This window comes from Schistocerca americana, chromosome X (genome assembly GCF_021461395.2).
Source record: "Schistocerca americana isolate TAMUIC-IGC-003095 chromosome X, iqSchAmer2.1, whole genome shotgun sequence".
Taxonomy (NCBI): Eukaryota; Metazoa; Arthropoda; class Insecta; order Orthoptera; family Acrididae; genus Schistocerca; species Schistocerca americana.
The window spans coordinates 372,560,459-372,588,007 of NC_060130.1; the positions used below are offsets into that span (position 1 = coordinate 372,560,459).

At 38.8% G+C, this 27,549-nt stretch overlaps 1 protein-coding gene across 2 annotated transcripts in view; it reads left to right on the forward strand.

The window, feature by feature from the left end:
• LOC124556729 (5'-AMP-activated protein kinase catalytic subunit alpha-2) overlaps window positions 1–27,549 on the forward strand; it is a 156,317-nt gene that overhangs the window by 417 nt on the left and 128,351 nt on the right. Inside the window, exons 2-4 of one of the 2 annotated variants that reach the window (XM_047130727.1) lie at window positions 17,639–17,780; window positions 17,993–18,086; window positions 27,123–27,267. In XM_047130727.1, coding sequence (XP_046986683.1) covers window positions 17,639–17,780; window positions 17,993–18,086; window positions 27,123–27,267 — 381 coding nt within the window. Of the gene's footprint in view, window positions 1–17,638; window positions 17,781–17,992; window positions 18,087–26,912; window positions 27,030–27,122; window positions 27,268–27,549 lie in introns of those variants that run through there. The other variant, XM_047130728.1, reaches the window with a different exon arrangement.

Below are 27,549 nucleotides of genomic sequence, written 5' to 3' on the forward strand. Positions count from 1 at the left end.
CTACACAACTGCGACGGTGACACAGTGCTAAGGAATGCCTTGTAACGTACACACAAATTGTTGAAAGAAAAAAAAGAGAGAAAAAAAAAACGCAACATAGTTATATAATATCACACGTTCTGTTTAATATAAAATTGAAAACTAAATTAATGAATGCCGACAGCCTCCCAGTACATTTATTTCCGTATTAAGTTTGCTGTCAACAATCAATCACAGTTGTGAAACGACAGTAACATTCGTAAATATATACTAACGGGAGAGATTATTTATCCTAATCATCACTGAACCTTAGTGTGATACACAAAATACTGAGCTAGTCAGAAACAGAAATCTCTGGAAGTGAGTTAGTTTAATGTTCCATGGATCATTTCCATGTACATTCACATTGAAAATTAAGTTGTAATTATGGCTACATTCTAACATTCATAAGTTTGTTTATAAAATCTACAGATTCCTATCCGCCACGGGTTACACATTATCCTAGTAGAAATTCTTCTATCGAATAGAAGGAGTTGTCAAGGAGAAACTTTTTCAGTTTTTTTTTTTCAAATTTTACATTGCTGTCTGTCAGGCATTTTATATCACTGGTTAAAGTTATCAAAACTTTTAATTGTGGCATTATGCACCCCTTGTGCTAAAGAGAACTTTAATGTGGAGTAGTGAATGTAATTTTTCTTTCTGGCACTGTATGTACATCATTGTTCCATTTGAACTGCAGTGGATTGTTTACGACAAACTTCATGAAGGAATAAATATAATGTGAAGCAATAGTCAGAATGCTCAACTACTTAAGCAGATGCCCATAAGATGATTGTGGGTGGGCACCACATACTCTTACAACATATTTTTGCACTATGAAGACTTTCTTTCTTAAAGATGAGCTGCCCAGAATATTACTCCGTATGATCTTTCTTTTTGTGTTCCAATGTTTTCATCTGAGTGCACTTGCAACCTACTTACTCAATTATTTGCTAGATGTATTCCAGTCCCTGTCTTCCCCTACATTTTTTACCCTCTACATCTGCCTCTTGTGCCATGAAAATTATTCCCTGATGTCTTAACAGCTGTCCTAATAATATGACATTATTGAGTGAAAATAATGCAAAACATGTCAACTTACTGTCTTGTCTCTCTCCAAGATTTGCAATGATTCTATGTGCAAATATGGCTGAACTAAGTTGTTTTAGGAGCTCCAAAATGTGCTTGTCCAGTTCAAATTCTCATCACTATAGACACCTAAAAATTTTGGACTTGTAATCCTATTTATTATTTCCTCATTACACTTATCATTACTACAGTATCTCTAGATACAGAATGTGCCGTGTTTTTGTAAAATTGAGGATGAGACCATTCACAGAGACTTTACTGGTCTTATACAGATATGATTTTATATATGAAGAGTGAATCTGCTTTTCTGAAATTGTGTCATTTCATTTGTACCTGCACCTGGGTTTCAGGCTGGATCTCCCATTTACGTACAATGCTGAGGTGCTATTCCAGAACGTGGAAAGCCTCGGCAGTTCTGTTTGTCTGTAAGGGGGAATTTAAAGTAGACTGGGGTGGCAGTGAGTTGGTTGGTTTAAAAGGAGGGAAAGGGACCAAATTGCTTAGTCATCGGTCCCAGGTGGCACTGAGAATTTGGATCAATTAGCAAGGTGTGCGAGGGTAACCTGTGCAGTTACGTGAACCACTCTGCAAGGTGGCTTAGTGGCTAACACACCTGCCTAGTAAGCAGGAGACACGGATTCGATTCCCGACCTTGGTACAAATTTTCCCTCACTGCTTCAGTCTATATACGTAAAATCATGTATGTATGAGACCAGTAAGGTCTATGAAACTTTGTTATTTCACCAATAATTTGTTTGTATGTAAACTCCACATTGTAATTATATTTATGTCTCCAGTGAAACTCCATATTTTCCAACTGTAGTCTGATATTACCCACTGATGTAAAGAATCCCGTATACAGTAAACGTAACCTCAAACACAAACTGGGATTAGTATTTGCTTGTCAACACCTACTCCACAGAGACATTTCAGAATGTGTATTAATAATGTGCCTTTTGTGTGTGAGACTGAACGTAGTTAAGTATAAATTAAAAAAGGCATTAAAGACTTATGTAAATGGTAGATTAATTAAAGTGTTTGACACCGCCTTGTCAAGTCTTGACCTGACTGTCACTTCTGAGCTTAACCAAGACCTCGAGCTATGCTTCTGAGCAAAGTGTCACCACATCGAAAAAAATCATATTTCTCATTCATTGGCTACCCCAGCTCTCAACCAAACAGTCACTTTCCAACATAACATGGGCATGAGGCTATGCTACACATCAGTCTGTCAACAATCTACAATCCAAAAATCAATATAAATGCAAAAGAAATAATTTTACTGTTCTATTATTTTTTCTTTGTTTGCACGTGTATGACATCACATACCACATTGTCATTATTTTACTGGACCAGACAGACATCTGATATTGGTAGATTGAGTTGACTCTAAATGGTCATCATGCAGCCATGTTTCTCATTGAGAAAGTGTATTATAATTGCAAACTTACACCTGCCACATCATGGTAAGAGATCATAGCTATGATCCCTGGAACATGCAAATAACTAAGAAAGATATAATGGGATGAATAACTGTGTATTACAAGTATCAGTATAGGGGTTATTCTGTTGATGATGATCCTCTCTTAATTTTATTTTTATGAAGAGATTCAAGAGTGGATATCACAGGTTTAGGTAATAGAGAAATGATTGCATATGTGAATCATGGTTTTGTTTATGTAGCTGTCACTATTGTGAGGTTTTGGTTATCTGCTCCACAGATTTATGTTCCAGTTGAAAAGCTTTGCTCTTCTGTCTGAAGAACTGGTGTGTGGGGACACTTTTAATTTGCTTTTGGTAGTATCTATTCTGATAAAGGTGTGCTACATACACTTTGCACCATTAATTGATATTACTTTATGCATTTGCTGGTATCTATGTTTCACCACACTTATCAAGTAAACCAGTCATCAATCCGAAGATTACCAAATGAGGTGGCGCAATGGTTAGCCCGCTGCGCTCGCATGTGGTAGGACGACAATTGAAACCTGCGTCCAGGCATACTGATCTAGATTTTCCGTGATTTCCCTAAATTGCTTCAACCAAATGCAGGGAAGGTTTCTGTGAAATGGTATGGCTGACTTCGTTCCCCATCCTTCCCTAATCTGATGGGACTGATGGCCTTGCTGTTTGGTCCCCTACCCCCAATCAGCCAACCAACCAACCAATCTGAAAACTGTTTGAAAATCACAGTGCTTTACAAGGCACAGTCCTGTTGGGGGTGGTATGCTGTTGGATTCCTCTGACCTTTGAACTGACTTACCAGTCACTTATAGAAGGACTTACAGTTTGATGTGGATTCCTTACCATGGAGCACGTTACCTTCATGGTTTGGAATCCATGTTAAACTGTAGGCCACATATAACTGGCTGGGTAAGTCAATTCAAAGTTTGGCCCACTTACCAGTGGCATTCTAATGAGATCCCCTCGTGGGAATGCAGAATCTGTAGCAGAAATAAGTTGATAGAGGAGCAGGAGTGTAAGATCTATGCCCTTCTGGTGTAGTTTCAAGATGCAAAGGAAGAGCTAGATAGGTTGAAGAGGGTGAAGGATGCTGGGGAATGGGAACTGACAGTTGGTAAGAAGGCAGCTAAGAGGAGGAGATACTCAGACTGTTGTACTTTATGTATATGCAATAGATTTGACCAACTGTCTGAGTTGAGTGGCGAGGAAACTCTGTAGGTGTAGGAAACATGCAGCAGTCCTCAGCAGTTAGGAAGCCTAAGTCAGTTGCAAATTCTAACAGAAAGAAGGAGGTTCTGCTGCTAGGTATTTCACATGGTGGAGGTGTGGGCCAGCAGTTGCAGTAAGTGTTGGTGAGTGAGTACCAGGTCACCAGCATTGTGAAGCCAAGTGCAAGGTTGACTCAGGTGATTGACAGCATAGGGGAGCTATGTAAGAATTTTACGAAAGAGGATCAGATGGTTATTGTGGGTGGAGCAGGGAATAGTCTTGATAGGGATGGGGAATATGATGTAGTTGGTGACCTAGTCAAGATAGCTACTCAAACTGGTAGCACTAATGTGCACTTTATGCAACTGTTTCAGCATCATGATCGGCCTCACCTTAATGCTGCTGTTAGGAGTGTTAACATGGGGCTGGGGAAGGCACTGATGACGGAGGGCATGGGTCACATTGCCGTGGTGCCAGTTGAATCTATGAGTAGATCGGGTTTCGCTAGGCATGGCCTGCACCTCAGTAGGTATGGGAAGGGGAGGTTGGCAAATCTTATAGGTGACAGCGTAGTGGGTGGTGGTGGTGGGATCACTCGTGGAAAAATTCCTGTAGTAGTTGGTGTTAGAGCTGCACCTTTTTTAGAGTGAAGTCAGCTGATAGGTGTACCTGCTTAAATGAAGCCCCTCTAACAAAGGAATCACCTTCAGAGGAGGCCAGGTATCCAAGTAGAGAAGGAATTAACATATTTCATCAAAATATAACAGGTATTAGAGATAAAGTTAGTGAACTGCTTACATATGTTGACTCTGACATTATTGGTTTATTGGAGCACCACTTAAATAATTTGACGATTCAGAGGCTTCTTTTACCAGGTCAGATTAGCTGACTGTTTGTCAAGGAGTTCTTTGTGAAGTGGAGGAGTGGCCATGTATGATTCTTGGTTCACTTATAGGAAGTACCAAAAATTAGTTATATGTGGTGACTTGAATATTAATTTTGTATATGATTATGCAAGAAAAAGGATGTTGGTAGATCTACTAAACTCATATGATCAGATGCAGACTGCATTTTTTCCAACCAGGGTGCAGGGGAACACAGCCCTAGACAATATTTTTATTCATTCTTCATTACTAGATGGGCATTCTGTTAGTAAAAGGGTGAATGGCCTTTCAAACCATGATGCACAAGTTGTAACACTAAAAGACTTCTGTAGTCAAACAAATGTTACATATAATTACAAACTATGTAGGAAAGCTAATCCAATGGCAATAGAGAGTTTTTTAAAATCTCATTAAGGAACAAGAGTGGCAGGATGTCTATAGTGCCAATAACATAGATGACAAATATGATGCTTTCCTAAACACATTTCTCATGTTCTTTGATTTTATTTCTATTAGAACGTTCTAAACAGGGTACTAGCAGTATAAGGCAGCCTGGGTGGCTGACTAGTGGGGTAAGGGTATCATGTAGAACAAAGTGGGAATTATATCAAAATGTTAGAAGTAATCACAATCAAGCTACATAGCCCATTTCAACAATACTCTAAGGTGCTTAAAAATGTTATTAGGAAGGCAAAGAGTATGTGGTATGCAAATAGAATATCTAATTCACATGATAAAATTAAAACCATACAGTCAGCTGTGATGGAAGTGTCTGGTCAACAGCACAAGGTCAACGATATAGAGTCAGTACATAGTAAAAATATTTCTGTTACTGATAAGTCAGGTATATGTACAGTATTTAACAATCATTTTCTGAGCATTGCTTATGAATTAAATAAAAACTTAGCTTCTATAGGGAATCAAATAACTCTCTTGGAAAATGTCTTTCTGAGGTTGATGTCTGAAATACTCCTCTGTGATACTGACAAGAGGGAGATTGAGTCAATAATTAAGTAACTGAAGACTAAGGACTCTCATGGATGTGATGGAGTGCCTAGCAGAATATTAAAGTACTGTGCTGGACATGTTAACCCTGTACTCGGCCATATTTGGAAACTTTCCTTTAAGAAAAGTCAGTTTCCTAAACGATTAAAGTACATAGTAGTAAAGCCACTTTATAAAAAGGGACAAAGGGATAATGTAGGCAATTTTAGACCTATTCTTTGCCATCAGTGTTTGCTAAAGTTATTGAAAAGGCTGTGCATGTAAGGATAATCGATCATTTCATAGCACATAATTTGCTATCTGATGTACAGTTCAGCTTTAGAAGTGAATTAACAACTGAAAGTGGTATATTCTCTTTTCTCTGTGAGGTTATGAACAGATTAAACAAAATATTACGAGCACTGGGCATATTTTTTGGCTTAACTAACGTGTTTGATTGTGTTGATCACAATATATCGCTTCAGAAGTTGGACCATTATGGAATACGATGAGTAGCTCACAATTGGTTCATCTACTACTTTAACAGCAGACTGCAAAAGGTCATTATTCACAGTGTTGAGAATGGCTGCGATGTGGGGTGAGTGTGGGGTACAGTCGAATGGGGGTGCCCCAGGGTTCAGTGTTGCGGCCACTCCTGTTCCTTATTCATATAAATGATATGCTCCCTAGTATTACAGGTAATTCTAAAATATTTATGTTTGCCGATGACACCAGCTTGGTAGTAAAGGATGTTGTGTGCAACACTGGCTCTGTTTGAAATAGTGCAGTTCATGACATAAGTTCATGGCTTGTAAAAAAGGAAGTAACACAAAATCACAGTAAGACTCAGTTTTTACAGTTTCTAACACACAGTTCAACAAAACCCGACATCTTAATTTCACAGAATGAACATATGATTAATGAAACTGAACACTGCAAATTTATAGGTGTTCAGATAGATAGTAAAAGCCCACAGGATATTGTTCAAAGACTTAATGCTGCAATTTTTGCTATTCGAAAGGTATCTGAAGTAAGTGATCGTTTGACATGAAAATTAGTCTACTTTGCTTATTTTCATTCACTTATGTCATATGGTATTATATTTTGAGTTAACTCGTCCCATTCTCAGAGGATATTTTTGGCTCAGAAACGGGCAGTCCGCAGTTTGCGAACCTCTTGTCGACTCCTGTTTACTAGTCTCGGTATTCTGACAGTGGCCTCTCAATATATATATTCTTTACTATTGTTTCTTGTTATCAATATCATCTTATTCCCAAGAATTAGCAGGTTTTACTCAGTTAATACTAGGCAGAAATCCATTCTACATTTGGATCGCGCTTCCTTAACTCTTGTGCAGAAAAGTGTGCAGGATACTGCTGCATCCATATTCAATAAGCTACTACAAGAATTCAAAAATCTTGGCAGTAATCCACCCATTTTCAAGTTGAAACTGAAGAGTTTCCTCATGGGGCACTCCTATTCTGTCAAGGAGTTCCTTGAAAAATTAAACTGATTCCTACGTTGTATTGTTGATTGCATTTGCTTGAACTTATCACTTGACTTTTTTTGGGTTCATAAGTATTTTGTTTTGTCTGTTATTACTGTTATGTTGTAATTTCATGTACTGACACGTTCCATGACCTTGGAGTTTTGCTCCTCAGTTTGGTCCTACGGAACTAGACGTGTAAATAAATAAATAAACCAGCCAATAAATTGAAATTGCTTATTTAAAATCAAGGTCTACTGTGATTTCAGTCTTATTGTGATAGTATATTGACATGAGTAATTGCAGTATATTGCACACTTTTTTCATCTGTCAGATATGACAGTTTATGTTTGTTGAAAGGGTGATGTCATGTGTTTTGATGAATTACAGCGTAGATCCAAGGAGAAAAATGTGTGTCTACATTATGATATTTGTTGGCATTTAGATTTTTGACTTATGTTTGCTATAGGTAAATAAAGTTGGTCAAATTTTTTTGCTGTTGCTGTTTGTTACTGCACTGTTAAGTAAAAATTATTAGCCACCATCTTAAATAAGTGTTTTATTAAATATACTGACTGTTACCATAGTTGTTTGCATTGCTAAATATTGCAATACCATTTATCTTGTTGTCCTCTGACTATTTTGTGTAATGGCATTGGATATGTTAAATACATTACAGAAATATTTGCGTGTAGTAACAATACATATGAAAATTACATTACAGCGATTTTCTATGTAGTCTGCAAAACACTTTCATCAATGCAGGGCTATCAGTGAAGAGTCCAGACAAAGCTGTGTTTTCTGAAGAGTTGCAGCAGATTTTTCAGTAGTTACGGTAGCAATAGTTTGGTTGAGATAGTGATCTGCCTTTTCCATTAGCCAACGTCACCTTGCTACATTGATACTGCAAATGGCTGAAAGCAAGTGGAAACTAGAGCTACTATTTTTCCTAAGGGCACACTGCTCTGTTGTATGGCTTAATGATGATGGCATCTTGGATAAAATATTCCAGAGGTAAGATTTACATAAGATGGAAGACTGGAATTTGATAGTAGGAAAGAGAAGGAAAAATATTAGAACCTGTGCTGGGGGAGGGACTAAACAGAAGAGTTATAGGATAAAATTTTGCATGGACTACAAGTTAATCATTGGTAACACTTGGTTTTAGAATCATAGAAGAAGGTTGTAGATTATAGGCAAAAGAAAGAGACTTTGAGACCAGAAGGTTTCAGATAGGTTATATAAAGGTATGGTAGGGATTTTGAAACCAGATTTTAAATTTGCAAAACATTTCCAGTGGCAGATGTGGACTGTGGCCATATTTTATTGGTGTGACCTCAGATTTAAACTTTTTTTGTTTTTTAAAAAAGCTCTCAATCTAATAGAAATGTTGAATAACACACGAGATATTGAATTTAATTGATGAAGGAAAAAAGGAAGTAACTGGAGCAGGCAAAAGTGAATTCAGAAGTCTGAAATATGGTATTGACAAAAACTGTGAAATCGCTGAGGCTGTAAAGGATGTGCAAAATAGATGACATTTGTAAGAAAGTTAGAGAGACTTTTGGAGAATAGAGCAACACCTGTATGAATATCAAGAGCTCAGATGCAAGCCACTATGAAGCAAAGACGGAGAAGAAAATGTGGAAGGAATATATAAAAGTGCTATTCAAGGCAAATGAACTTGAAGTCAGTAACACAGAAAGGAAAGAGAAAGCAAATGAAGATGAGGTGGAGGGATGTTGTACTATGAGAAGAATTTGACAGAGTACTGAAAAACCTAAGTTGAAACAAGGCCTCCGGGGTAGAGAGCATTCTGTCAGAATTATTGAGGTCCTTGGCAGAGCCGGCCATGACGAAACTATTTCTCCTGATGTGCAAGCTATATGAGACAGGTGAAATGACCAAGACTACAGAAAGACTGTAACAATTGTAATGCAGAGGAAGGCAGGTGCTGACAAGTGTGAATATTACCAAACTATCACTTTAATAAGTCATGGTTACGAAATACAGAAGCGAATTACACTGCCTGGAAAAAAAAGTGAAGCACCCAGAAGACGTGGTTGGATGTTAGTGTAACTTTGTGCACATACTCACCATTGGGGGTATGTAAATGATTAGAATTGCAATTCTCTCTGACAGATAGAAAGGTTGCCAAGTGGATCAATATTGTTTGCATTTAGTGTTGTTACTAGGCCTGGTAGTGTACATAAACGGTGTGAACAGTGTCAGATGTTGAGGGATCACTGTGAAGAACATGGATATGGTGCATACTCATGTGAACAGTGTCAGATGTTGAGGGATCACTGTGAAAAACATGGATATGGTGCAAACTCGTCTGAACCGTGTCAGATGTTGAGGGATCACTGTGAAAAACATGGATATGGTGCATACTCATGTGAGGCATCATTATCAGCATCTGAGAGAATTTCAAAGGGGCCTCATTGTATGTCTCCACTTGGCTGACTGGTAGACTAGTGAATTATTCAGTCTTGTGAGGCATTCAGCCTTGTGCACATCAAGTGCATCGTAACCTCTGTACATCTGCATCTAATATACACAAACAAGTAATAGACTCCTTGGAGCATTCTGTGTCTTTCTGCATGATTAATTGGCAGTTGGACTAGTGAATTATGCTGGCAATACCACAGCACAAAGGTCCACATTTGAAGTGATTGGGAAACCTGGACTGCCAATGAATGACATAGTATCGTGTTCAGTGATGAATTGCAATTCTGCACTACCCTGAATAACTATTGTTGGTGAATATGTGGGGCAACCTGTAGAGGGGTCCCATTCTTCCAATATTCTGTCGAGACACAGTGTTTACTCGTGGTGTCATTGTATGAGGAGGCACTGGGTATGACTTCAGATCATGACTGGTAATGATTGAGGTAACTGTGGTGGCACAACAGTATGTAATGGACATCCTGCATCCTTATGCGTTACCTCTCATGCGACAGCATCATGGTGCCTGTTTTCATCAGGACTTCACATGTGCACACATATCACAGGTGTCTCCATACTATCTGTATGATGTTGAGATACTCTTTTGGCCAGCAAGATCCGCAGATCTGTCCCTGAAGGTACATGTGTGGCACCAGCTCGTATGTCGATTCCACTCCTGTGTCTGCATCTGGGATATCAATGTTCAGTTACAACATGATGTATACATGCAGACTGAAATGACAAATGAGAATTTTTTACTAAGGCCAGGATTGAAGCCCGGGTCTCCTACTCATTAGGCAGATGCACTAACCACTACACCACCTTGGCAAAGTGGCTTTCATAACTGCATGAAGTGGTGTAGAATGCCTTCCTTCTCAATCCAAATTCCTAATCATGTCTCAGTCCACTTGGTTTTCCCCCTAAACTCAAACAGCATTGCAGAGGCATTGTATTGGAATAGCATCACAGCTTCAAATGAAATGGGGGATCCTGCTTGAAACCCAGGTGCAGGTGCTTTAATGAAATGAAACTGTATGGTTCCAGAGACCTTTTCAAGTCTAAATATCTACTCTAATTGACAGGTTGACATAAACAGCCACAGCTACTAGTGCAGTGTTCAGTGGCACCTGCTCACTGAGTGTCAGAGTGTATGAGTGTGCAGACTTCTCCAGATACCCTCTCTCCATTAACACAATTATTACAATAGGGTTTGTAACTTTGAACAGTAGGGAGTTGGGTTTCTGAGAATCAAGTCTCCTTTAGAGCCACACTGACAACTGTAAATTGGTTGACAGAGCTCAACCAGTTGGTGGGGATAGCTTTGTTCTGGGAGAGATGCACTTTCACAGGTGTCCACTTCCTTAGTGATGCCGTACGAGGCCAGGGCATTTCTTGATGTTCCAATTGGTTGGTTACCACTGGTGTTGTGGATTTGGAAGTTGAAAGAGCTGATGGTCCCCTTCGTCATCTGAAAAACAGGAACACTAGACTGGAGTACGAAAAAGCAGCGAAGTGGAAATGGTAGTATGAACCATTTTGCTGTTGAATCATGCTCCAACTGAATGTGTGATTCTTCATCGAATCCTTAGGCATGATGGGGGGAGGGGGGAGGGGACACAGTTGAGGGAGCTGATGCTTCTTCCCTTGAGTGAAAAAACAGGCATTGACATGTGACCAGGATCCTGACTTAGTCCCTGAGACCTAGCCATCACAGTGCAGGTGGATTATGACACATTATTTGCAAAGTTTGACATCATATTGATTGGATGGAGTCATTTGAACTTTTTCTTAGCATATTGATATGACAGCCAGTTAAGTATTTCATGTTACTGTATTTTCTGCTTCCTCTTGAAAACTGGACATGTCAGTGAATGAGGGCAGTGGAGTTCTGGACATTTACATGTGTAAGTTGGGGGGGGGGGGGGGGGGTCCCTCCCTCACAAGGTCTGCTCTCCCAATCATAACTTTAACTTTCTCAGATACAAAATTTCTGTCAAAGGCTATTATCCTTAGGTCCTCTTTGAATCCAATGAACTAAATTTGCTCAGTGTTTCTCTAGGTTAGCGTGCAGTCTTTTACCTCTTTATAATGTTAGATTGTGGTGGAAGATTAGACCTTGAATCCTGTTGAGTTTGTCATGAGAAAAGACAGTAACTGTTATATCCTGAGATTATCATAGACCTGAAATGCCTATGATTGGTGAGCATCACAGTTTTGATCAACAGATATCCATTTCTCATTGTTCTCTATTGCAGCAACTTCTCCAAATCTATCCTCAATATTTTCAATGAAAAACAGTGGCTTTGTTGTTGCAAAATATTCTACATCTACATGACTGCTTTGCGATTCACAATTAAGTGCCTGGTAGAGGATTCATCGAACTACCTTCAAGCTATTTCTCTACTATTCCACTCTTGAACAGCACGTGAGAAAAACAAACATTTGAAACTTTCCGTGGGAGCTCTGGTTTTTGCTGCTCTGTTATGCTGCTCATTTCTCTCTGTGTAGGTGGACATTAACAAAATATTTTCCCCTGCACAGGGAAAGTTGATAATTTCAATAAGAAGATCCAGCCACAATGCAAAATGCCTTTGTTTTAATGATTGACACCCCAATTCGCATATCATATCCATGGCACTTTCTCCACTATTTTTAAGTGATACAAAACAAACTGCCCCTCATTGATCTTTTTCAATGTCTTCTGTCAGTCCTATCTGATGCAAATCCCACGCCATGCAGCAATACTCCAGAAGAGGATACCATAGTGTATGCAGTTTCTTTAGTAGACCTTTTGCATCTAAGTAATTCGTAATTGTACTCCCTAAGTACATAGTTAAATTTACAGCTTTAGATTTGTGCAGCTTTTCATGTAACTGAAATTTGGTGGATTACTTTTAGTACTTATGTGGATGATTTCACACTTTTCATTATTAAGAGTCAATTTCCACTTTTTGCATCACTCTGATATCTTGTCTAAATCATTTTGCAATTAGTTTTGAACACCTGATGAGTTACTAGGTAGTAAATGACAGCATCGTCTGCAAACCATCTAAGAGGGCTACTCAGTTTATCTCCTATAAACGGTTTATATTGATGAGGAACAGCAGAGGGTCTACAAAACATCCTTAGGGAACACCAGATATTACTTCTGTTTTACTCGATGACTTTCTGTCAGTTACTATGAAATATGACAGGTGAATCAGTTTGAGATCTCGTATCAATAGCACTCATTACTTTGTGTGAATGAAGGTCTAGTTGTATTTCACAAGAATACTATTCTCTGAATTGTGTTGGCTATTTGTTGGTTGGTTGGTTGGTTGGTTGGTTGGTTGGTTGGTTGGTTGGTTGGGGGGGGGGGGGGGGGGAGGGGAGTAGAGGACCAAACATCGAGGTCATATCAGTCCCTCAATCATCGAGAATGTTTTGTGATCTAGTCAAGGGATTCATTACAGTAAAAGCGAGAAGTTTAAAAATCATGTAATGGACATCTTATGTACTGCCAATAATTAAAACAAGATGGAGGACATAGGGAAGACAGCAGGTGGGCATCCCTAGGGCTGTACATACGACAGGAAACATTCCACCTGCAGGTGTCCCACCTCTGATACATTACAGCCAAGAGCGCACATTATCCAACAAAGTGTGACACCCAGAATAGAAAACTGGGTGCAACACACAGAGGCAAACAAAATTTAAAATTGATTAAAAGGGAGTAAAAGAGGGATGAAAGAGTATACTGGAAAAGGCTCTCAGCCTGTCTGGAAGTCTCCCCTGGCATGTGATTCCCAAACTCTCCTCATTTCCTCCACCCCACCAGTCCTTTTCTTTCACCTCAGAGCCACTGGCTCTGAAAGCTTGCAGATTTCAATATCTTTATATGTGTGTTCTCCTGTCACCACTTGGTGAGTAGATTTTTATTATCTATGCGGGCATGTGTGCATGCGTGCACGTGCCACCAAAACTTTGCAAACAAATTTCTTCTAGAATGTTGTAGAATGTTCCATAATGTTATAGAATCTTCCAGAAGGTTAGAGAATGTTCCACAATGTTCTAGAATTTTTCAGAGTGATTGTGAATGTTCTAGAATCTCTCTCTCTCTCTCTCTCTCTCTCTCACACACACACAGACACACACACACACACACACACACACACACACACACACCACTCATTTGGAAGTTGGTTACAGCAGATCAAAGAAAAGAGAAAGTGAATTTCTTAAGGTAATGAACAAAGTATTGAGTGGAATTTTAGTGTATTAAATTATATTAACATTTAACAGGATGCCAAAATACGAAAGAGGAGGAGATCTTACCAGTGGTGAATTGAAAAGAAGGAAACAAAAAGAAAAATGAAGGATTGAAACAGGCAAGGAATGGGAAGCACAGTTAGCATCACAATGGAAGAGACTGGATAGAAGGAGAGAAAATTTAATGGATGAACAATGAGATTAGAGAAGAGGACCAAGTGAGACACTGAACAAGCAGAAATGGAGAACATGCTGAAAAATAATAGTATGAAATGAACCACACCGAGCGAGGTGGCGCAGTGGTTAGCACACTGGACTCGCATTCGGGAGGACGACGGTTCAATCCCGTCCCCGGCCATCCTGATTTAGGTTTTCCGTGATTTCCCTAAATCGTTTCAGGCGAATGCCGAGATGGTTCCTTTGAAAGGGCACGGCCGATTTCCTTCCCAATCCTTCCCTAAACCGAGCTTGCGCTCCGTCTCTAATGACCTCGTTGTCGACGGGACGTTAAACACTAACCACCATCACCACCTATGAAATGAACGCAGTAGAGTTACAACGAGTGAAGTTCACCACGAAAGACAACAGTTGCAAGTGCACGAACAAAATAGTGTAGGAGAAGTGCAAAGCAGGGAAGTAGATTTTGGTAGTTGAAGCATTCCATTATTATCCCACTAAGGAGCACAACAAACACAAACATGTTGTCATTGGTCAAATTGATAAAGTGTGACAGGCCAGCAGTGCCAAGAAATTTTGTAAACACCAGGAATATGTTGTTTGAGTGGAAAAGTTCTGTTGGCACCATTGGAAGTACCTCCATCAGAATTAAAACATTTTCTATGAAGTATGAGAGCATACAATGCTTGCTTTCAAATGACATTATTTGGTGCTATTTCCATGAACAGTGAAGAACACCAATTAAATTCTGTGTTATCGATTAAAGGCAAGTCTGGCATCGGATGGGATCATTGTCACCATTGCAAAACAAATGTTATAAATTTTTGCAAGTGTATTTCATTGGCTGCAAACAAGTGTAAGCTGATCAACATCTCCCACATACTAAGTGGATTGAGGTGGGAGATCACTGAAGAACTGGGGAGAATTTTATATAAGTGCACTCAATTGATTTATGTATTCAAACAGCACTGAGTCATATTGTATCCAGTTAGTATTAATTAGGGTATTGTTGAATACATAAATGGATTTAAGAATACTCAAAGAGTATTTTTAAGTGACAAATATTAACATTTTTAGAATTTTTTTGAATGCTCATTTTTATAATGTTTTCAAGTGTTCTGGAATATTCTCAGAAAACAAATGAAAACAAAGACCAACATAAGTGGGTCTTTTTCAGCTACTAGATAATAAAATTAACTCCAAACACAAACTACTGAAATCATATCTGCTTGACAACCCCTTCTATTGTAAATAATACACGCTGATTGCAAACTTTCCTTTTCAGACATCTTATAAGATTAGTTTTGAAAACTCTTATTTAGTTTCCCAAAAGCTGACCAGGCCATTTTTACTCATGTGTCTGCCTTTTGCTGTCAATCTAGCCATTGTCTTCAACTGCCATAAATACAAAACTACTTCAACCATTTTTATGGTGTCACTGTTCATTTGTATTGTTTCCTTGTTGATATGTTGGTTGGTTATTATTTTAGTCTTATAATAATGTATAGATTTTCAGTGTATTGAATCTAATTGCACTCACTTTCAAAGTTCCTCATTTAAGTTTTTCCATTTGTTACTGTAGTTTTAGAGGAAAAACAGTAAAATGAAGATGATTCAGATATATTCTGTTAACATGTAAGTTCATTTTGATGCTTTGTATGGAATCTCCTTGCCTGACTACTCTTTCAGTTTTGTATTCTACACTATCCTGATGAAATCTAATGAAGGTGTAGCATTGACAAATATTCTTCAGTATATTAACAAATGTTGTGTTGCTGCACAGTTTCTCAAGTGCTGTCACAGGAGATATTATTGAAAGCAAGTCAAACACTTTCTTAAAATTTATTAATCTCGAACCACTCACAACATACAGATTGTCCACTGTGCTATAGCCATTGCTAAAATGAGCTTGTTTCATTTCCTGATTAAATCGTGTGGTTTTTTATATATCTGGCATAATTTTAGTGAATATCTTGAATATTATACACATTGCACTGCTTTAGATCAGATTTCAGCTACTCAAGATTTGTAGTCAACATATTTTTTCACCTCTAAAAATACTTCTTGTTACTGAGCTGTCATTGCCGTGCATCAAGAATGACTTGAAAAGAAGCTGCAAATTATGGGTCTCATACTGACTACAATAAAAATTTGCAAGTCATGTTGCACCAAAGCTATTGATATTGGTTACCGGCATGGATGGAGGGATTTATTTGCACAGAAGATGCGGTTTTACTTGGAGTTGAGCAGTAGCAAGAAAGATGTTAATGTATTTGGCAGGGAAAAATGGAGGATTGTATTTGTCACGAGTAATATTTACAAATTCAAGTTAAGTGTATGTTATTTTTCTGTTACTCGACTACATTAAGTGCTAATGTGTTTTGGGGCCTATGTAGTTGTTAAAAGTATTTACATAATAATGAAAGACATAGGTTTTTAAGATGAATTTTTGTGATGAATAAATAAACCTTCACAATACTCTGAAACTGAGTTACATGTCAGCACTAGTAAGTACTAAACAAGAATCTTCAAATTACTATGAACTGTTGGTGCATGACATTAGGGGTGTTGTTGTAGTTGGTATCCGTCCAAAGACTGGTTTGATGCAGCTGTCCGTGCTACTCTACCCTGTGCATGCCTCTTCATCTCTGAGTAACAGCTGCATCTTACATCCATCTGAATTTGTGTATTGTCCTGTTGTACTGATCTCTTGCTCTCCTTCTACAGTTTTTACCTCCCATACTTCCCTTCAGTATTAAATTGGTGATCCCTTGATGTCTCGTACTGTTTCCTATCAACCAATTCCTTCTTTCTGTCAAGTTGTGTCACAAATTTCTTGTCTTCCCAATTCTGTTCAGTACCTCCTCATTAGTTATGTGATCTGCCCATCTAATCTGAACCATTCTTCTGTGGCACCACATTTCAAAAGCTTCTATTCTGTTCTTGTCTAAACTGTTTAGCACCCATGTTTCATTTCCACACATGGCTACACTCCAGACAGACAAATACTGTCAGAAAAGACTTCCTAACTCTGAAGCATTGATCTGTACAAATGCTGAATGCTAAATTGTTCAGGTTGATATAGAAAGGCAGAAGTTAGTAATGGGCATGAATCCAGTTCTCCAGAATAGCTTTTCATTTATTGAGATCAGATGATTATGGTGGCCAGTAAGAATGTTAAGCCTTTCTACATGTTTCGAAAGCCATGGGTAGGCAGCACTAGTTGTATGAATTGGGGCATTATTGTATTGCCAAAATTCATCATGTGAAAGAATCTTAGGCTAATTATTTGCCAAGAGCTGGTTTGTTGTGAGCAGTGTACTGGAAGATATGCTTTAACTAGTTTGAAAATTGTATTGAAAATGAAGATATAATAAACTTCACTTTAGCCTGTGTTCTTTGATTTGTAAGTGAAATCAGTAGATGTATCTTCTCAGTATGATAGTTGTGTCTTACAAATGTTTGTTTTAAGAGCAATGTCTTGTGTATTGTGTGTCTTGTGTATTGTGGAAGTTGTTTGCTGTTGAAGTCCTTTTTAACAGAAAAACAATAGTATTGATTCAGAGTTCATTATTCATAAATACCATAAAAAATATTGTGTTAGAACACCACAATTTATATTGTTTTCCAGTTGGTGAACATCAGCTTACAAATCACAAAGTTGCTGTTAAAATATTAAACAGGCAAAAAATCAAAAGTCTTGATGTTGTTGGAAAGATTAGAAGAGAAATACAAAATTTAAAACTCTTTCGTCATCCTCATATAATAAAACTGTAAGTTATTACAACCAGTTTTTATTAGGTTTTCTTCACGTGTTTGCATGCTGTAATGTTAATTAAAAATCAGTATCCTTCTGGTTTATGTAATATATCAATAATTTCTGTGATAACTGTGATTTATTTGTAATTTATCTTTAAAATAAAATTTCAAATAAAATTTTACCTACTGTTGAACTCACTGATATATTTGCGTTGTTTTGTAACAGGTATCAAGTGATAAGCACGCCAACAGATATTTTTATGATAATGGAATATGTTTCTGGAGGTGAACTTTTTGACTACATTGTTAAAAATGGAAAGGTATTACACTTTTACGTTATTATTCTCCAACATATTGTCTTGCTGTTTGCTATAATTGATGTGTTTTTTGGTTGATATGACAGTGTGTGGTTAGTTAATAAAACACAGTATTAAATTATATATAAAAAACAAAGATGAGGTGACTTACCGAACGAAAGCGCTGGCAGGTTGATAGACACACAAACATACACACAAAATTCTAGCTTTCGCAACCAACGGTTGCCTCATCAGGAAAGAGGGAAGGAGAGGGAAAGATGAAAGGATGTGGGTTTTAAGGGAGAGGGTAAGGAGTCATTCCAATTCCGGGAGCGGAAAGACTTACCTTAGGGGGGGAAAAAAGGACAGGTATACACTCGCGCACACACACACATATCCATCCACACATACAGTGTGCCCCCCCCCCCCCCCCCCCCCCCCCCCCTTACACATTTGCCCCAAGCGATTGCAATGGGGACCTACTGTGGGAGCCTTTGGTAGGAATTCCTGTATTTCTCCTTCCCTCTTCAGTGAAGTTGACATGACCGGCCCATTTTTGGCCCTGTGTACTATAAAAGGAGAGAGGGATTTAGTATGCAACATGTTCTCTCTCTCTCTCTCTCTCTCTCTCTCTCTCTCTCTCTCTCTCTCTCTCTCTCTCATATCGACTCTACTTCATCCATTTTCAGCTATTTTGCTAGTACAAGTTGACAGTATTGTCACGTTGAAACCACATTCGAGTCCAAATCTGAAGGCAAGGTTGTAAATGATGCACAACACTGAAAGCACATTTATTACTGACACCAACATACAGCCAGAACAGAACTGAACTCCTGTACAGAGAATGCAGCTACTTGTATAAACATCAAATATTCTAGAATGCTCATTTTTTTATAGAAACAACGAATATTCTAAAATATACAAACATAAGATATTTCCCACTTTCGGGCATCCAGGGTCTATTGTGAGCCAGCAGCCATTCTTCTTCAATCCTGTTAATGAGGTGTTTCATGTTCTCATCATGAATATTGTCTGGTTGAAACAGGAACAGCATATTCAGTGTCATTTTGGCCTTGTGATAGAAGAGCAGAAACAGTGGTGTGAAACCTGCTTCTCTGGTAACAAAGACTTGACGTCCATTTAAGGTGCTGAAGTAGGTTGTCTGCCAAATGTTTGAATATGGCTGGAACATTACACAGCCCAAACAGCATAACTTCATCCCTCTGTTTGACATAGATATACATTGAAAGTATATTTGCCAACACTTTAAAGTGTTCTTTGAATGATTCCTTTGTGGATGGTTGGCAGTTCTCATCCTGGTGGTGGTATCGCAATGTGAAATTACCTTCGATATTAGCCTTGACTGGAGAACTTTTCCAAGATGAGAGATCATCACACAGGGTGCTCTGTGCTTCAAAATGATGTCTTCGACAGGGAACTTTAGAATATGCAGAGATTCGGCTGTTGACACAACTGTAGTAACAGTATAGTGGCTGAGGTAGTCAGTACAGACAATTATCCATTGAGTCCTGTTTGCTGACTTCAGGTACCTCCACTAGAGGTATATTCCAATTCGGTGGAATAGCACTGTTGCAAGCAGTATTGGTGCCAGATGCCCTGGAGGTTATTGCAGCATGTGCTTTCATGGTTGGCATTTGTTTCAGAGGCTCACATGGCGTCTAACAGATCTGTAGAGACCTGGCCAGTGACACCTGCAACTGATTCTGTATAGATTCTTTACAAATCTGAGGTAACTTGATACTGGAGCATTGTGGAAATACTTCCAGATACCTGACCATAAATGAACTGGGATGGTGTAAAGTTCTGTCTCGACATTCTCAATGTACAATGTGAGAACCAGAGAATGTGTTAGCAACTCCTTAAAATCAAGCAAAGTTCTTTCTTGCACCTCTTTCCATGAACTTTTTTTCTCACCTTGCAGTATTGTGTGCAATGTACAGAAGTCCTTTATGAAGTCCCAGTTGTATCACCACATTCCAAGAAAACTTCTCGCATCACAAATGTGCCAAGGAGTCAGAAAATCTGTGACCACTCTTATTTTCTCTGAACTGGGATAGAATCCCATGTTCATTCACTAGGTGTCCCAAAATTTTTATTTCTTGGGCAATGAAGAGGCACTTCTGTGGTTTCAGGCAAAGACCTTCAGTCTGAACATGCTTCAACATGGTTGTCAGGCAGCTCAGATACTCTTTAAATCTCCTTGAGAAAACCACAGTGTCATCCAGATAACAAAGATTTGTCATCCATTTTAGATGCCAAGGCAGATTGACCATCAAATGTAATATGGCTGGTACATTACACAATCCAACAGCATAACCTCAAATTCGTAGAGGCTGTCAGGATTTATGGAGTCCATCTTTTCCATGTGAGCTTCAGTAGTATTGATTTGCCAGTAGCCTATCTGCATGTCCATAGGTGAAAAAATACTTTGCTGCTACCAAGCAGTCTAGAGTATCGCCAGTGTGAGGCAATGGATGGACATTTTTCTTCATGATTCTGATCAGTCATTCGTAGTCACCACAGAAGTGACATGTACCACCTTTCTTCTTAACAAGGACTATAGGAGAGGATGAATGACCCTCTGAAGGATCAGTCCAGCATCTTCTCCATTTCCTCTTAGATTATCTGTCATTCAGCCAGTGGCAGCCACGCGGGGTAGCTGTGCGGTCTAAGGCGCCTTGCTGCGGCTCGTGCGGCAACCCCCGTCGGAGGTTCAAGTCCTCCCTCGGGTATGGATGTGTGTGGTGTTGTTGGCATAAGTTAGTTTAAATTAGATTAAGTTGTGCCTAGGGACCGATGAGATTAGCAGTTTGGTACCATAGGAACTTACCACAGATTTCCAATTTTTCAGCCAGTGGCACTCTATGTGAGCACTGACTAATTGATGGATTATCCCCAGTCTTGTATAGTGTTTTGCTGTGGACTGCTTGGTCTGTCTTTCATCACCCCTGGATTTGAAAATATCTGAAAATTGATGCAGAATGACTATCACTCGCCAGCGGTCCTCAGTTAAACCAGATCTTATTGGCAGTTCAATAGTAACTTCCTCCTGTGTGTTATCTGCAGTGGTAGCACTGTACATCTGTTCATTGATGACATTAAGTTGCCTTTGCTGGATTGGTTCAGCTGTCCCTGTGCACATACCTTTAGGGATGAGCTGTTGCTGTTCATGACAGTTAGTGATCCAAAGTTCTCCTTGACCATGTACAGTGCTTATGATCATCGCTGGTAGGTTGCCTTTGTGAGTCTGACAAGGGAACCTCCCCATCGCACCCCCCCTCAGATTTAGTTACAAGTTGGCACAGTGGATAGGCCTTGAAAAACTGAACACAGATCGATCGAGAAAACAGGAAGAAGTCGTGTGGAACTATGAAAAATAAGCAAAATATACCAACTGAGTAGTTGATGCGCAAGAAAATTAACATTAAGGACACTGTTAGCTCAGGAGCGCTGTGGTCCCGTGGTTAGCAGGAGCAACTGCGGAACGAGAGGTCGCTGGTTCAAATCCTCCTTCGAGTGAAAACTTTAATTTTTTATTTTTAGTGTATGTGACAAACTCTTACGTTTTCATCACTTTTTTGGGAGTGATTATCACATCCGCAAGAAAACCTAAATCGGGCAAGGTAGAAGAATCTTTTTACCCATTCGCCAAGTGTACAAGTTAGGTGGGTCGACAAAATATTCCTGTCATGTGACGCACATGCCGTCACCAATGTCGTATAGAATATATCAGACGTGTTTTCCTGTGGAGGTATCGGTTGACCTATGACCTTGCGATCAAATGTTTTCGGTTCCCATTGGAGAGGCATGTCCTTTCGTCTACTAATCGCACGGTTTTGCGGTGCGGTCGCAAAACACGGACACTAAACTTATTACAGTGAACAGAGACGTCAATGAACGAACGGACAGATCATAACTTTGCAAAAATAAAGAAAGTAAACTTTTCACTCGAAGAAAGACTTGAACCAATGACCTCTCGTTCTGCAGCTGCTCACGCTAACCATGGGACCACGGCGCTCTTGAGCTCACGCTATCCTTGATGCTACCTATCTTGCACATGGACTACTCAGTTTGTATATTTTGCTTATTTTTTTCATACTTCCACACAACTTCTTCCTGTTTTCTCGATTGATCTGTGTTCAGTTTTTCAAGGCCTATCCACTGTGCCAACTTATAACTAAATCTGAGGGGAGTGCGATGGGGAGGTTCCCTTGTGAGTAGCCTTTTGCAGTTGACAAAAGCTTCACAGCTTAACTGAACATCTTGATTGATCTCTGGAACTCATCTCATCGATGATGGCAGGATAACATCATCTTCACCAGCAAACAACTGCCCGGAACAATCTTTATTATGTGTGTTTCTTGGAATAGCTTCATCAATCTGGAGCTCTGATCTTCCACACACTATGATTGCTTGTAATGCCTACATGTAGTCCCATCTGAGAATAATATAATGACTAGATTGTGTAAAAATGACAAATTCGAAGGGCTGTGTTCCATCACTGATAGTTATTCTTACAGTACACCTACCTGTCAGCTGGATTTATTTCTCATTTGTGACTTTCAGCACAATCGATTTCATATCATGGAACACAGCTTTCTTTAGGTGATGATGGTAAGCATCCAACTTTACTGAAAAGAAAGCCCCTGAGTCAAGAAGCACCTGTGTTGGTTGGGTGTCATGATGATGATAATGAGATTTCTTGACATCTTAATGAATGCCTCTCTTAGTTTTCCTGAAATTAGTGGCTAGGAAAGCAACTGGTGGTATGTCTGGACAGTGATGGGGTATGGCTAAGGCATGTTGGGGAATGACCTTGTCCAGGGTAAGGTGATGGGTTTCATCCCACTGGTTGACTGTAACTGTATGCGGTTGACTGACATGAATAGACTGTTGTGGTTGATGGCTCTGAGCACTATGGGACTTAACATCTGAGGTCATCAGTCCCCTAGAACTTAGAACTACTTAAACCTAACTAATCTAAGGACACACGCAGCCATGCCCGAGGCAGGATTCGAACCTGCGACCGTAGCGGTCTCGCGGTTCCAGACTGAAGCGCCTAGAACCGCTCGGCCACTCCGGCCGGCTGTGGTGGTTGATGTCTGGCAGCATTGTAGTCACCACAAACTTGTCTTTTTTTGTCTGCAGTAATCTACAGTGTGTCCAGAGTGTTCACAGTGAAAACACAGGTATGTTCTCTTGCATCCTCCTGATGTCTTCTTCATGGGGCATTGTACTTGGTACAGGATTTGGCTGCATCTGCGTTGGTCAGATGTTGGATAGCCATTTGATAGTTGTGGCATAAGTCTGTATTGATAGAATCCTTTCTTCGTGCCATGTTCAACTAGTGGCGACAAATAGTGCTAAAGATTGATGCACCTGTACTTTGACATTCTGTATTACCTTCTGATGTATGGAGTCAACATTCATGGCTGCTATCTCTTGTGTACTTGGCTGGACATGTCTGGCTGCCATACACTGCTGTATCTCTTTTTGTACTATCTGACAAATGAGAGAAGTGAGCTCATGGTGATCTTCCACAACTGCTGTAATGACTACATTTGGCAATCTGTTATACCTCTTTCACCTGACTCTTTTTCTGTTGCATTTCTTTTATTTGTTGGCACCACTTGAATAATTTCATGATTTTGAACATGGCTTCCCTTCATACACAGACAGATACAACTTTTGTGTAATATATTTACATGGTGGTTAATGGATGACATGTACTATACAGAGTCAACAACTCCCACTTTAACTATAGATAATATAATTTTACATCCTATATCTTCTGAAGAAGATAGTTTTAAAACTGTCAAAACCATGGTCGAGGTTTAATAAACCTGTGTTTTGCAACTGGTTGGCTGTTATTTCTAATGTATTGAAACATGAAGAATTCTTCTGTTACCATGACATTCTTTAGCAGCAGAGCTTACTATATGTCTTCTGCGATCCCTTTCATCGGGTGTGAGATTTTGTTGGCTTCTGTCATATTCGGATTCATGGTGTGGCTTAAGATCAAAACATTCTTTTTGCATGACTGTGTCATTTCCTCTGGATACTATAGGCTACTCTGTAATTCAATCATTCTTACACTAAGTAGACTTATCCTTGATTGTTGCCAATTGTTTTCTTCAGTTTGTCCTGGAATTTGTTCCAGCCATTGAGCTCCTTGTTGTTCCCAAACCACTGCTGGGCTGCGCTGTTGAATATTTGGATGTTAGGAACAATGTACTGCTTGTATTCTGGTTCCCATCTGTGTTTGTTATGGCTTTTACGTAGCCTAATTGGAACTGAGGTGATGAAAATGTTCTGTAATACCCAGTGCATCCACCAAACAGTGTCACATCAAAACCACAATCAAGTCCAAATCCAAAGGTAGAGTCATCAGTGAGGCACAAAATTTAGAATTGAAAGCATGTGTATTACTGACCCCCATCATACAGACAGAACAGAACCAGACTCCTGGACAGAGATGCAGCTATTTGTACAAACATTAAATATTCAAGATGGCTGGTGTTTATACAAACAACAAATAGCTCAGAATATACAAATGTTAGAAATATAAGATATTTCAAGAACCTTTCAGAAATGATAACTACTAAATAACAGATAATGGATAGTGGTCAGATTTGAACTGGCGACCTGCAGCACACAAGCCAGCAATGCTAACCGCTGTACAACACAGCTTGCATCACAGGTAGTAAAAATATCCTTTCCTGCTTGCACCATACATTGTGAAAATTTCCTTTCCCCCTGCATTTTATCCCTGCAACCTTCAGAATTTCAAATAGTGTATTTCATTCAACATTGTTGAAACTTTTCTCTAATCTACAAATGTTAAAAACATAGATTTTCCACATTTTAACTAATATTCTAAGATAAGTTGTAAGGTAAGTATTGCCTTGCTTGTTTTTACATTTCTCTGAAACCCAAACTGATATCCACTGTGGTTGGCCTATGCCAGTATTTCCATCCTTCTGTAAATAATTTGTGTTAGTATATTGCAACCTTCCATTCTATAAATAATTTGTGTCAGTATATTGCAACCATGATTTATTAAATTAATGGTTAGATAATATTCACACCAGGTGGTACCTGTCTTCTTTAGAATTTGAATCATTATGTTGTTCTTGAAGTCTAAGGATATTTTGCCTACCTTATATATCTTGCCCACCATATAAATAGTTTTGTCATGGTATTTTCTCACAAGGATCCGAATAATTCTCATAAGGGAATCTTGTCTACTCAAAGTTCCTTGTTTTGCCTTAGGTCTTTCAGTGCTCCATCAAATTATTCTCACAGTATTTTGTACCCCATCTCATTTTCATTAATTTTCTCTTCCCTCTCCATAATATTGTCTTCAAGTTTCTTTCCTTTATACAGCCCATCTTCATATTCCTTCCTCCTTTCAGTTTTACCTACTTTGTGTAGAACGTGGTTGCCATGTGAGCTGTTGCTATTCAAACAATTGCTTGTCTTTCTTAATTTTCCTTTAGGCTGCATCTATCTTTACCAGAGTCATGTGTACTTCTACAGTTTTGCTTTCTCCTCCACCCATTCTTGCTTACCCATTTTGCAATTTTGTCAGCTCTTGTTAATATGTTCTCCTTTTGTCAATTAAATTCAGTATCACATGTGTTATCCAAGGATTTCTTCTGAGCCTTCTCTTGTTGCCTATTTGATATTCTGCTGCCCCCACTATGCCATCTCTCAAAGCTACCCATTCATCTTCTATCGTGTTCCATCCCAATTTTTTAGTCAATCATTGCCTAATGCTTCCTTTGAGACAATAACCTCTGTTCTTGCATATTTTCCAGGTCCCATCTCTTTTTCCTTACTATTGAATTGCAGTTCATGATTACAATTAAATTTTCATCTTTAATAATCTGTAATTTATTTTATTGCACCATACATACTTCCAATCCCTTCTTCATCTGTGGAGTTGGTAGGCCTATAAACTTATACTACAGTGGAGGTTGTTGACATTTTATCTGACGCGACTATGATACTGCATTCACTATGCCGGTCAGAGTGGTTCATCCTCATTCCTATTTTCTTATTCATTATTAGACATACTCCTGCACTACTGTTATTTGATTTTGTGTTGATAACCCTGTACTCCCATGGCTGGATATCCATTTATCTCATCTTAAATTCCTAATGTACCTACTGAATTGATATATTTAACATTCCACCCTCCAACCCGTACACATATTTGTTTTTCTTGGTGACAACAGTCCCCTGAGCAGTCCCTGCTTGAAGATCTGAATGAAGGATAATTTTACCTCCAGAATACTGCACGCAAGAGGATGCAATCATAATTAAACCATACAGTAGAGCAGCTTGTCCTTACTAAATATAGTAACTGCAGTTTCCTCTTGCTTTCAGGCATTCAAAATATCACTATAGTAAGGCCTTGCTCGTTATTAAAGTTACAAGGTAAAATCAGTCAATCATCTTGAATGTTGCCCCAGAAACTACTGAAAAGGCTGCTGCCCCTCTTCATGAATCATAATTTTGAGAGTCTGGTCTTTCCACAGATACTCTTTAGATGTGATTGTACCTACTATCTGTGTCACTGCTGTATGCAAGCCAGCCAATTATAGCAAGGTGCATGATTGGTTGGGGGAGGAGGGTGGGATACTGAAACTTGTAAAACAGCTGTTAGTAAAATTCCCTGTTAGATGTTTTATGGCATTACCCTGAAAGAAAAATTATACCATACAGCGACCAGTATCTGACTGTTAGTGATGTTAATGACATAGAATTTGAAGATATTTTCTTGAACCATCTGGATCTTAATATTTTTGCCTCTTTCAGTGTATTCAGTACTAAAGCATGTATACAGGACTGATCTACAGTCTTAATACTCTCTAAACTATGAAGTTGGAAACATTCTGCCTCCAAACATGTAACAGTAAAACTATTTTGGTATTTGATGAGGTCAGTATTTCAACCTGCTCAGATGGTGACAATGACACTTTGTCTGTTATGCCCATAAATTACTGAGTGTGTTTTTCCCTCTTTTTTTTTCAGCTCAAGGAGTATGAAGCACGCCGTTTCTTCCAACAGATAATATCTGGTGTTGACTACTGTCACAGACATATGATTGTTCATCGAGATTTGAAACCAGAGAATCTACTCCTCGATCACAACTTGCATGTGAAAATTGCTGACTTTGGTTAGTAAAATTAATATTGATTATTGTATTGTAATGATAATGTCTATAAAACAATACTCCCTGAAAACAAGTGAGTTTTGTATCCATTGTCTTTAAAGGCAACTGGAACAACACTCAAGTCATAATATATTTGGATATGTACCTCAATAATACTTCTGTTATGTATTATAGGAATTCAGTTACCAGCCATCAGTGTAAAAAGTGAGATAAAATTTCAATGTATGCTGAACAGTATTATGATATTTCAGTAGGGAAAATTGCAGAGCCTTGTCTTACTACTTG